Here is a 12,292-nt window from a genome sequence, read left to right as displayed (position 1 = left end):
ATGATGCTAAGACATCAAAGTGTTCCCCTCTGACAGGCGTTATGTGATTGCAGCATTGTAGGTGTCCTTGTTTTCTATTCATTGCACATTTTCACAGCTGCTTTACTCCATAAACCTTTAAATATTTATTTTGGTGTGGTACCTTTATCTTTGATTTTTAAGAGTGGACGATAATGAGCTTCAGCAAAAAAAAAAAAAAACCTCAAAAAGCTGCGTCATTAATACTTATGCCTATATTCATGTTTGTTTGTTGTCTTGAATACAGGTGAATCTGGTGTTGAAGAGTGGGCCCAGTGGAGTACGTGTTCAGTTACTTGTGGTCAAGGGTCGCAGGTGCGAACCAGAACTTGTGTATCACCTTACGGGACACACTGCAGCGGCCCTTTAAGAGAATCAAGGGTTTGCAATAACACTGCCCTCTGTCCAGGTAGTGTTAGCAGCCAATAAATAAAATTGTGGATGTTTTTGAACTGTATAATGATAAGAATTTGAAACGATATATATTTTTTTTTATTATTATTAACATGGATTTCATAGGGGCATTTCAATTAAAACAGAGAATTGTAATTCTATTCACCTGTGATTTTTTTTTTTCATGTAGGTTATTAATTTATTTTCAGAACAGTCAAGGTATGGAACAAGAGCACCTTTTTACTGACAGTTTCATTTTTTCTAAAAGTCTATATTCTCTAATTTTCACTCAGAAAAGAGAAGGTAGCATGAGTACAAAGACAAACTAGGGAAGAAATCCAGATAATGAATACATCAAGGAGCAGAGACTAATTAAGAGGGTGGGTTAACATATATTATTTGACACTGCAATTGTTTTCCCATTTAGAATACTCTCTTTAGGCAATGGGCCAGACAATGGTCTATGCATGGTTATGTCTTCATGGACTTCCCTTTACATTGTTCTGGCAAGAAAGGGCAGCAGCTACATATCAAAGGCAAAAAGATCAGACAAAAGTAACTTTCTTACATCTGCCACACGGTAAAGGTCATCAGTGTCTTGCATCACAGTTTTCCTACTCCTTTTGTCTGAGAGATCTGGACATCGTTGGAGTTCAGCAGTAGGTATACACTAAGGAGAAGAGACAGGCATATTCAAGTAAGTTGCTGAAAGGGCACATCTTTCTTTAGACTCTACCTGTAGATCTGATTAATCTATGATGGGAAGCAAGAGGGAAGGCACATGCCCCATGACTACATTATTTTTCCTCTGCTGTGAATGAAATGCAAAAAAAAAAAAGACTATATACTATCCTTCAGATGGTATATAGTACAAATTCAGTACAAATTCCTCAAGTCTCTGTAACATTTGATCTCAAGAGGGTGGTGAGCCATCTTCAGCTTCTGGGGAAGCTCAGTACATTTTTGAAGTAAACTGTATTGTCATACACAGAGAACTTTTGGACTTTATCTCAATGAACAGTAATATGTAGAATCAAACTCATGTTGTTACTGTATGTTGAAAAATAGCCAATGGGAAGTGAATGTGATCCCATCAGAGTTTGTGTATCAACATCATAAGCATTTAGGGAGCCTCTGTAATGAAAATCAACTTACAAGATTGTCTCTAGATGATGCATGATGGTAACAAGAATTGCTCTCAACACCTAATGTTTTCTATTGTGCTTAAGTTAATCAATTCACATGAAATTTTCTAGTATTTATGAGTAGAAATGCCTAGTTAGAGCTGAATTTTAATACTTTAGAAGTGGTAGAACTTTACATATGGAAGTGTTTCCATACAAAAATGGTAGGTATTTCTAAAGCATTTAGAGTTGCTTAGATTGTGCCAGAGGTGGGAAATACTGCAAAAGAACTCTCAAGTACAAAAAAGGAGTGAAAGAGGAGAACTGTAAAAGAAATGAACAAACATTGCAAACAATCAAAGATAGATTTAAATATTCATTTGAAACTATGTGAAGAATGAACATGAAAACACAGTCCACCTTTTACCATGAGTTCTGCCTGATTTCTTGCTAATTAGTATTAACTAAGAGGAAAGAGGATTAAATCTCCTAATTTTCAGAATTTTATCTTCATTATCTCCAGAAAGGGATATTAAGTTTTCATACAAAAACAAGGCAAAACAAAACAAAAAAAATCCAAGCAATGCAAAAGCCACAGTAATTAATTTGCTGTCAAATTTAAACAGGAAAAAAACTGATTCTTAGATATGTTATGGTCAAACAAATTTTTAACAATGCTCACTCCAAAGCACTGCTCTATATTTCTCAGGTCACAAAGGAGCTGTTTCCTTATATCCTCACAATTCAGGATACAGCTTTTGTTTCCAGACACCCAGTATCTGGGTACAAATTCTTAGTGTCTGCACTGCACTCACCACAGCTGATTTTGACAATCTCTATGTATCTTGAGTTACTTTTCCTAAACAATCAGTTTTCTGGGCTTAATCTTGCATATTGTTCCATGCAGTTACAATAATCTTATTAATTTGTGTTGTTCTCTGTCTGACTACAGGGTCACTACTGTGTAGCAATGTGCAAGATTAGCAATTTAGAAATATGCTTTTCCTAGGCACTGATCAATTAATTTTTCAAGCACCCCTTTAATTATTAGCCCAAATATCCTCTGTCCTCATTCTATTATGTATCCTGACTCAGAAAGTTGCAGAGTTCATAGGATTATCCCTGGTCCATCCATTAAAATAATAAAAAAAAAGGTCTGTATACTAGTGTATTTAAAACAGACAAAATGATTAGGAAGAGGGTGGGGGCATTATGAGAGCTGGAATGTTTCCTAATCAAAAAGTTGCTCCTTTAACATAAAAAAATATGCAGGATGACATTATGTACTTCATGCATCTATCCATAGGCTTCAAAGGAACCTGTTAAACTTGCAAATACTAATGCAAAGCTTTCAGACTATTTTGTCTACTGCCTTTAGGTATTTTTTATATATACTTTACCATATTTTATATGCTGCCCAAGATACACACTGGAATGTTAGAGAACATATTTCTCTGTGATCTCAGTGTCCTGGAAAATTTGGAAAATGGGATTTACCAGCTTCATATACATGTTGTATTCAAATAGGTATTTAAATTTCAAAATAGTATTACTGATATTTCAAGCAAAATAATGAAGGAACCACTTTTTACATAATTTTTGGGTTATTTATATTTTTTTCAGACCAATAGTATTCTAGAGAAGTGCAACATAGTAGACAACAAAACATAGCTCAGGTATCTTTTATTGTCACTGGTTCTTTTGTGAGTGGAGATACCTCCAGATCCATTACTGCAGTGCTGCTGATTCATTTCAGTTTAGTGAAGAATTTTTAACACAGCTAAAACTTAAGGGGAAAGAACATGGGATTTCCATGCCTGAAGATCATCTCAGCTTCTGTTTCTCCTTCCCCCATTGCCTTGAACACCTTTTGCCACAAAATCTAGCTGTAGCTTAGCATTTTCAGGCTTATGGGTAAATCAACACATGGAAGGAGCAGGAATACACTAAGCAATTCCAAACATTTGTCTTCTCAAATGCTATACTTTAGCTGGTGTTATTTGCTAAAATAGTTTTACTTACCTCCCTTTTTTCTCTCCCTGATCTTATTGCAACAGGGCCTGACAAAAAACTTGTCTGCATATTTTTCAGACACCCCCTTTAAGCAGTGAAAGGCCACAATAAGGTCTCCATGGAGACCTCTTTTCCAGGCTGAACAACACAAACTTTCCTATCCTGTCTTCATAGGAGAGATGTTCCACCCCTCTGATCATCTCTGTTGCAGTGCCCTGGACCAGCTCCAACAGGTTCATGTCTTTCTGTGCTGAGGATCCCGGAGCTGGATGTGCTCCAGGTGGGGTCCCACCAGAGTGGAGTAGAGGGGAAGAATCTCCTCCCTCACCCTGCTGGCCATGATACTTTTGATGGAGTTCAGGATGTAGTTGGCTTTCTGGGCTGCAAATGCACAGTGCTGGCTCAGGTCCAACATCTCATTCACAAGCAGGCTGAAGTCCTTCTTTGCGGGGCTGCTCTCAATCCCTTTATCTCCCATCCTGTGTTGAAACCAGGTTGCCCCCAAGCCATGTGCAGGACCTTGTTGAACCTAACAGCATTCACATGGGCCTGCTTCTACAGCTTGTCCAGATCCCTTTGGATGACATCCTGTCCCTCAGGTTTGTCAATCACACCACTCACCTTGGCGTTGTCTGCAGACTTGCCGAGGGTGCGCTCAATCCCACTGTCTGTGTCATTGATGAAGATAATAAACAATACTGGACCTACCTGCACTAGGACGATGGTCATATTTGTTTCAATATATCTTCAATTTAAAGCTGAACAAATCAAAAGTATTTAAACCCCAGTAAAAATCTCACAAAATATGTTTGTAGGATGAAGGCCAGCATGGCCTAACGCCTCCTTCCACTTCACAGCAGTTGTGTGTTGTGAACACTGTGGGTGTTCACTTAAACATGATTAGGTTCACAGAGTGGCAGAGAGATGGAAAAGATGCTTTGCAGTAATCCAAACTTGTTGTGCTAGCAATGTTTTTGACAGAGAAGCTGTCAATAATCTGAATATTTTTGTCCCAAATAATGAATCTTGCATCTGAAACTGTGTTATAGAAAACAGTAACTCCTCTGTGGGCCAGCTCTCCATCTGGTGTAATTTGGCATAGCTCATCTGGCTATAATTCATCAGATGCTATAGGGGATTTTTTTGCATTTAGAAAATAGTGTTAAATAAAATACCAGAAAGAAAAATCAGGGGTAAGAAACTTTAAATTAAGATGATCTTTTAAAGTTAATCTGGATAATTCTGTGCATTTCTGTAATGTGTTGTTTTAGTGTAATGCCTATTCCATCCTTGATTTTATTATTGGACTACTAGTTTCAGATATAAAAGTCTATAAATGCAAGAAGGTGATGTGAAAGTTTTACTTAATGAGATAAAATTGTCATGGAAGATGATTTTTGGCACAGCTTAATTTAAACCACAAATAGATAGAGGCTGTTTTCAGTCCACCCAAAATGAAACATTTTGTTTTGGCTTATGTTTAGTTCCAAAATCACATAGGAATTGTTCTCTGTTGCTGCTAGCATGTAGTCAACTCTTGCCCAAAGAAATACACATCCTCTTGGTTAAAGACAGTACCTTTAAAGAGCCATTCAGCACATATTTTTTTAGTTCTCAAAGAAAGACAACTAACTTAGAATATTTTGACAGCATGGAATCAAAATTCCAAATTAAGCAATAGGCTTAAACTTGCATGTGCCCTGAAAAAAAACACTCTATGTCTAAATAGAGTCAAGACCTTTTCAATTTATTATTTTTCTAGAGAATAATCTTTTTAGAATTTGGATTAATTTTGTTTAGCTAAGTTTTATACTTTTTAAAAATCTTGTTGCATCTGAACATTTTAATCAACCGTTGTGGTATCAGGAGATGAAATTATGTCATTGTTACTACTGGTTATTATTTGGAATCTGATCTGATAAACTGTTTTCTCATTAATTTTGCTCATATGATAAAAAACTGGGAATCTTAGAGATGTGTCTGGACTCGTAATCTAATACCTTGCCAATGAGAAAAAAAAATATTTTGATTATACAGCTGAATCAAGGCAGCTGTAGAAGTATAGTACTTGTGGAGAACAGATTAAACTAAAAACGTTATGGGCAGGTATAGTCAAAAATTTACTATTTTTAGAAGTGCAAGACTTTCTGGTTTTGAGAAAAATGTCAGAATTAATCAAGGTTTCTAAACTAACTAGACTAAAATCTGTCACTTTAATTTGGACTGTTCCTGGGGGTTATTTTTTTTAATATAATGCAGATGGATATGATATTTAGAGTAAGATAATAAGGATGTAGGATGTATTCTTTTTGACCATTTTTACGTGACCAAATGAAAACCTTTCACTGATTGAGCTGCTGTCCAGTGGGTTAAAATCTTCCCTGAATAAAGTTTGACATTTTCTGTCAGGTACAATTTCTCAGAAGTTAACTAACAAACTTTTTATCTCAACATAGTGTCTGAAATGACAATTTTTCTTACTTTAAATGAAAGGCAATATAACTTACCTACTTGCTAAATTCCCTTGATCTTACTGATGAATTTGTGATAATGTGCCAGGGAGCTGAATGTCCTTCCACAGCCTTGCAATTGAATTTCACCTCAGGAAATGTTATTCTGATTCCTGCAAGAAAAGGGTTGTATTTGGGCAGGGGATATGTGCCTTCAGGGCAAAGGAAACCTATATATGAGAAGCTTTTTTACAGTCATGAAAAAAAGTGAGGACAAAACAGAAAATCTATTTCTTCTGTAATGTTGTGAATCATTACTACTGATACACTCAGATATTATACACAGTTTGCCCCTCCAGACACCCTTCAAACAGACAGTGCTTCAGAAACAGAATTATGTGGTACCGAGTGAGATGTTCAGTCTGGATACTAAGTCTTTGGATTTCTCTTAAATGCTTAATATTACTGCAGTTCTCATCACTACATTCCTGTTCTGACATTGCCCAATTTAAATTTGTGCAACTGCTCTTATTAAAGCGGAAGAAAAATAGGTAAAGTTTGCCTTGCAGTATTATTCAATTTATATAGAACTGTTTTACGAATGTATGTGCAAAGAACTTTACAAAAATTTCACTGAATTTTTCTGTAAAGGGATTGAATATAGTATGTAAGCTCACATGGATATTGTATATAAGTTTCTCCTATAGTAGAAAATGCCTAAAGTAGAGAAAGATTCATCTTCTATGATTCCTTATATTAATATTATAAAATATTTGTATATAAAAACAGTAGTGTAAGTTTGTAATTTATTGTGAACTCTGAATGTATTTGCTGTTTGTTGAATGTTTTTCCAAGAGTAAAGCATGTATTAATGTCTGTTAAATCAATGAATATGTTCATGTAAGGAAATGGTATACATCTCTTTTATTTATGTGGTCTTGGAACTTTTGATGACAATGATCAAGTACATCTGCCGCCATATTTCCACCAGAATTTAAACAATTGAAAAAATGTTAAGATTGCTGCCCCAATTTGTGATATTGACATAGTAATAAATTACTGAATTTATTTCTATAATTTCAAAAGAAAGCTTAATTTTGATTGCTTCTAGATTTTAGAGTTGCCTTGATACAGAAAATATATGCTCGATTTTCACAAAACCTCCTGAAAATCAGGGCTATTAAATATATCAAGTCAGAGACCAAAGGTGTCATAACTAACTTCTGAAAAGGAAAGTCATCTTGTGTAAAACAGTCAAGTGAAACAGAAGTGAAACTGTGATAGTGAGATTAGTTTAAAGATTAGAGAATAATGTTTCAAAGTATATTTCTTAAATATAATTTAGAGAAAATATTATTAAATTAATATTAACTAAGTTTTAAGAAGTATGTGTTTTCCTATGATAAAGCTTATCTATGTACTGATTTCCTTGAAGGTGGCAAAATAACTCCTATTTAAAATATTGATCTTGTTTATTTTGAAATCCTTTTGTTACTTGTGTGTCTGTTTCTGGTTAAAATCTGTATGGTTTGTTGCAGTACATGGCGTTTGGGAGGAATGGTCACCTTGGAGTTTGTGTTCATTCACATGTGGTCGAGGCCAAAGAACTAGGACAAGGTCATGTATACCTCCCCAGTATGGGGGAAGATCATGTGATGGACCTGAAACACAGCACAAACCTTGCAATATTGCACTCTGCCCTGGTGAGCTCATACAGCAACTCTCTGCTTTGTTACAGTGCATTTAATGTGGGTTGTTTGTGATTTCTTTTATAGCCCTTTGCACATAGGAAAAAAAACATTATCCAAAGTGACTAGCTTGAGTAATAATGTTCATAATTGTGACTGTAGTGGTTAAAGTATATAGTCAGGATGGCAACTGTTCAAGACAGATGAAACAGTATTTAGTTTCTTTGAGGTACTCTCTGTAGGGCACGGTATGTTGTGTAGGAAGTCTTGATTCAGGATGGGTCTCAGAAAACCAAAAGGCTAACAACTTCCTGCGTGTGGCTGAAAGAGAGACATTCAGAGCTCACATTGTTTGTGTCCCCCATATCTGTATGAATTACAGAATACAAAACACAGTTTACAAATTACAGTTTGCTTAGAGGTTCACTGTAATTATTTATTCATCATATGACAAACATATTTGTGAAACCATAATCTTTAAATTGCTAATTTATCCAAAATGGATTTATTTACATGTGTACAGAAAGAAAGGCTCACACAAGCTAGGACATTATTTGAATACCTGTTTAGTTCTTGTAGTACAGATTTAGGTGCCTCATTTCTGGTAGTTATGTGCTAAAGCAATTTCAAAAAATTGCCACTAACCAAATAAGCAATGCATGGGCTTCATGTTAAACTGCCCATCTACTAAAATTAAAGATCACTAAAAAAAGTGTTCTTACAAAATTGATTTTCAACTTTTTGTCTTTAGATTGTGATTTATTTAGACCAGCTTTTTCAAAATGCATGTATATATAATGCATCCTGTTCGCTTCAACATTGTGAAGAAACACAAAAGATATTACAACTAATCTGTCAAAAAATTATTTGAGAACTCTGGATTTTGAACCATCATTTGTACCTAAATGAATTTTAAAGGCACTTCTAGACTGTTACATTTAAAATTAGCACTTTAAATCTTTGCTCAATATTAAGATTTGCTGCAATTTGCATTTTCAATTTATTAAGGGAATCTTAATGTAGAATTCTCTGTTTTTAAGGGTATTTCTGAAATAGAAAACTCACATGCTCTCTTCTCCTAAAGATAAATAAGAGAGATGTATGAAATATATATGAGAAGCCGCAGAATGAGTTTTCTCCAAAGACAGTATAATAATTGATTTGATCTTTCCTACCCTAAATAATACTATATAGCAATGAATAAAACTGAAGAGAAATTACATTGAAATGTAATTTCCATAATGTTTTCCTCTTCACATAAACCTTTTATGATTAATGAGTGGAACTAGCATCCATATTTGGAAAGATTTCCATTTTCTTCTGAATTTTATTCTTTCTGAATAAATTATCAGGGTGCAGCTTCATAGCTTCAGAGACATCTGCATTGAGAAGTGGTTCACAACCAGGCATTACATGGAATATTTAATGCAGAACTCCAGGGAAAAGCCTCAGAAAATCTCTTCCTTTACTTCACTAGTGCTGAGATCCTGGGCCTGGGATATGGCTAGTATCTTTGAAATGTGCTGTTGTTAATGTCTGACATTAGCAAAATAGTTTACCTCCATTATTCACTGAACCCATACACACCCATACAGAACAGTATGTTTAATCACTAACTTTAAGATTCTTCTTTCTATTCTAGATATTAACACCATCAGCTTAGGGAGCTGCTATTCCAAGTCCCCTTTAGAAGAATCCTGAAAACAGGGTTTGGCAAGTGCACCAAGTAAAATTCCTTGTTTGGAGTGGTGGCGCTTATATAGCATTAGTAGTTATAGAACCAGGTTTTCAAGGATGAGTATTAATCAAAATTATATTAGAACCTACATTTTGAGATTATATTTAACTGCAGGGGCAATGAGGAACTGATGATTGCCACAATCTCTGTGAATGCAGGATCCTGAATTAGCACGATTAGTCATAACACATTTCATAATGCTTGCCTGTTTTTAAACATACTGCCTAGTCCTATTATTATTGACTATATAATGTTTAACTTGTATGGAAGCGTAATTGCTTTATGTTTTTTCATTACCTTGGTTTTTAATATTTTCATTTACCTCAAGAAGCTTTCTGATATACAAAATTATTAATAACAGTCATTAACCTTTACTCAGGAGAATATTCATTCAAACTCAAGTGCATGGGCTAATACAAATTACTAAATACAGAGCCATTTCCACCATTTGCATTTTGTTTAGACATTTAACTTGTCAAATTCAGACAGAAGATTATGCAATATGCAAACACAACAGCATATCTGATAAGGAAGGAAGGCAGGCAGGCAGTTTCTGTCCTGCTACATTTTATCTCAAAAGAATGTTGAAGAACTAGGATCATTTCCCTCACAGGGAGGATGAATGATAAAAATATATTCAGCATTGTGAATACAGAGAAGAGAGACTGTATGTGAGGCAAAGTGGTAACTCCCGTTCTCCTTTTCCTGTTCAACTAAAGACATCCAGTTTCACCATCAGGACCAAAAATGTTATAATCTGACCTATCTGAACTATGACTGCAGCTCTTATAAATCACTTCAGAGGGCTTAGGGTTTATTTACATGATACAAGAAAGGCTCTCACTTTTGCTTAAAAAGATCAGTCTTTTTAAAAAGGCCTTGTTTTTAATAAGACCCTTCAAACAGTGTGTGACCGAAATGATTATTTATCCTTTTTTATATCACTATACAATCAGAGGAGATGGGACACTCTTTACTTGAAGAAAAAGGAAGACAGTTATATATTAGTTTAAAGCAGCTCATAACGTCGGTTTCTGTATTTGCTTGCCATAAGAAGCCAGGCTGGGCCCAGCCCGAGGGGCTGTGGTCACCTGCCTGGCTCCGCTGGTAACTCTGCTGTGTCCATCTCTTTTGTGGCCGCCGCGGCAGTGGACGGACAGTGGCAGGAGTGGAGCTCGTGGAGCCAGTGCTCGGTGACCTGCTCCAATGGCACCCAGCAGCGAAGCAGGCAGTGCACGGCGGCGGCCCACGGCGGCTCCGAGTGCAGAGGGCCCTGGGCCGAGAGCCGGGAGTGCTACAACCCCGAGTGCACCGGTGAGTAGCCAGCGGCTCGGCGGCGGGCGGGCACCGCGGCCCGGCCCGGCCCGGCTGCAGCTCCGAGCAGGAGCAGGAGTGCAGGGCGGGCTGGCCTCGGCAGGCTGCAAGGGCCAGAGCAGCTCCAGCCACGGCGAGGCTGGAACAAAAGTCACTGACTACAATGAGTTGCATGTCAACGTCAGGGCAAGAACTTCTTTACACTGAGGGCGGCAGAGCACTGAACAGGTTGCCCAGGGAGGCTGTGGAGTGTTCCTCTCTGGAGACATTTAAAACCCACCTGGAGGTGTTCCTGTGTCACTTGCTTCAGGTGACCCTGCCCTGCCAGGTGTTGGACAAGATGATCTCCAGAGATCCCTTCCAACCTTAACAGTTCTGTGATTCCTGGGACCTCATTCTTATTTACTTGATGATAAAAAAAAAAACCAAAACCTGAGAAATGTTCCCTGAAAGCCTGCAAGAAGGCTACACATCAGCTTTTTGGTTTTATTGCTCTTTGAAGGACATTCAGCAGATATTTTTGAAGCCTAAAGCACTTAAGTTTTTCATGAACCTAGAACATAATATATATATGAATCGATTCCCTTTTGAGCTGAGACTACTTCATGATCCTCTGACAGTACAAAAGCAGCTTTTCAGGGTGTGTAGGTTCTATATGGACTTACCTTTAAGTCTCATTTGCTCTGCCAGAGCATGTAAAAGTCAAGATCTTAAAATATCACATGCAAAAATGTTTTTACTTAGTTTCTTTTAAGGGTACTTAGGCATATTGTAAATGTATATTGTTACTGTACAGCAGCACTATACAAATAAATTTTGAAAAAGAGTAATTCTCCATTATGACTGTCATCATATCACCACTGTAATTGTATTTTTCCAAACAGCAAATGGCCAGTGGAACCAGTGGGGCCACTGGAGTGGCTGTTCCAAGTCCTGTGACGGTGGCTGGGAGAGGCGGATAAGGATCTGTCAAGGTGCTGCTGTGACTGGGCAGCAGTGTGAAGGAACCGGAGAGGAAGTCAGACGGTGCAGTGAACAGAGGTGTCCTGGTGAGATGAAAATATAATTGCTTTTGTTATTTACTACATTGCTTTTATTATTTAAATTGCTGTTATTATTTACTACAATAGGGCTTAGTTTAATGGGCATCTTTAGGAAAGACAAGATCAATGCCTGTAGAGTAATAGCCATAAAGAGTTGTATCTGGCTTTGCTTTAGACAAGTCATTGCTGGTTTTCTCAGAAGATTTCTGTTTATGCAGGTAGGTGCAAATGAGCCCTATTAGACATATGAGCAATGCACCAAGTTTTGAGTAAAGCAAAATACATAGTAGAAATTGATTGCCTAGGAATGCCTATAGTATTTGGAGCAGGAACAATTTCCTACAGAAAATCTCTTTGAATGCATGGTGTCTGAGAATATCAGGTCTGGTTTTGTAATTTGGAATTCATTTTGTCCAGCGTACAAGTGACATCTCTAATACATTTGGGGTAAATTACAGTGCAGTAAAAATAAGAGATAAAGTGAGCCTTACCATAGTGTAGAGAGTGAATG

General features: G+C 36.7%; 1 protein-coding gene across 1 annotated transcript in view; it reads left to right on the top strand.

Annotated features, from left to right (window-relative positions):
* ADGRB3 (adhesion G protein-coupled receptor B3) overlaps nt 1-12,292 on the top strand; it is a 452,974-nt gene that overhangs the window by 185,116 nt on the left and 255,566 nt on the right. Inside the window, exons 4-7 of the mRNA XM_053973447.1 lie at nt 266-427; nt 7,537-7,701; nt 10,574-10,738; nt 11,623-11,787. Of these exons, the coding sequence (XP_053829422.1) occupies nt 266-427; nt 7,537-7,701; nt 10,574-10,738; nt 11,623-11,787 (657 nt within the window). The remainder of the gene's footprint in view (nt 1-265; nt 428-7,536; nt 7,702-10,573; nt 10,739-11,622; nt 11,788-12,292) is intronic.

This window comes from Vidua macroura, chromosome 3 (assembly GCF_024509145.1).
Source record: "Vidua macroura isolate BioBank_ID:100142 chromosome 3, ASM2450914v1, whole genome shotgun sequence".
Lineage (NCBI taxonomy): Eukaryota > Metazoa > Chordata > Aves > Passeriformes > Viduidae > Vidua > Vidua macroura.
This window is presented reverse-complemented; position numbering and strand designations above follow the sequence as displayed.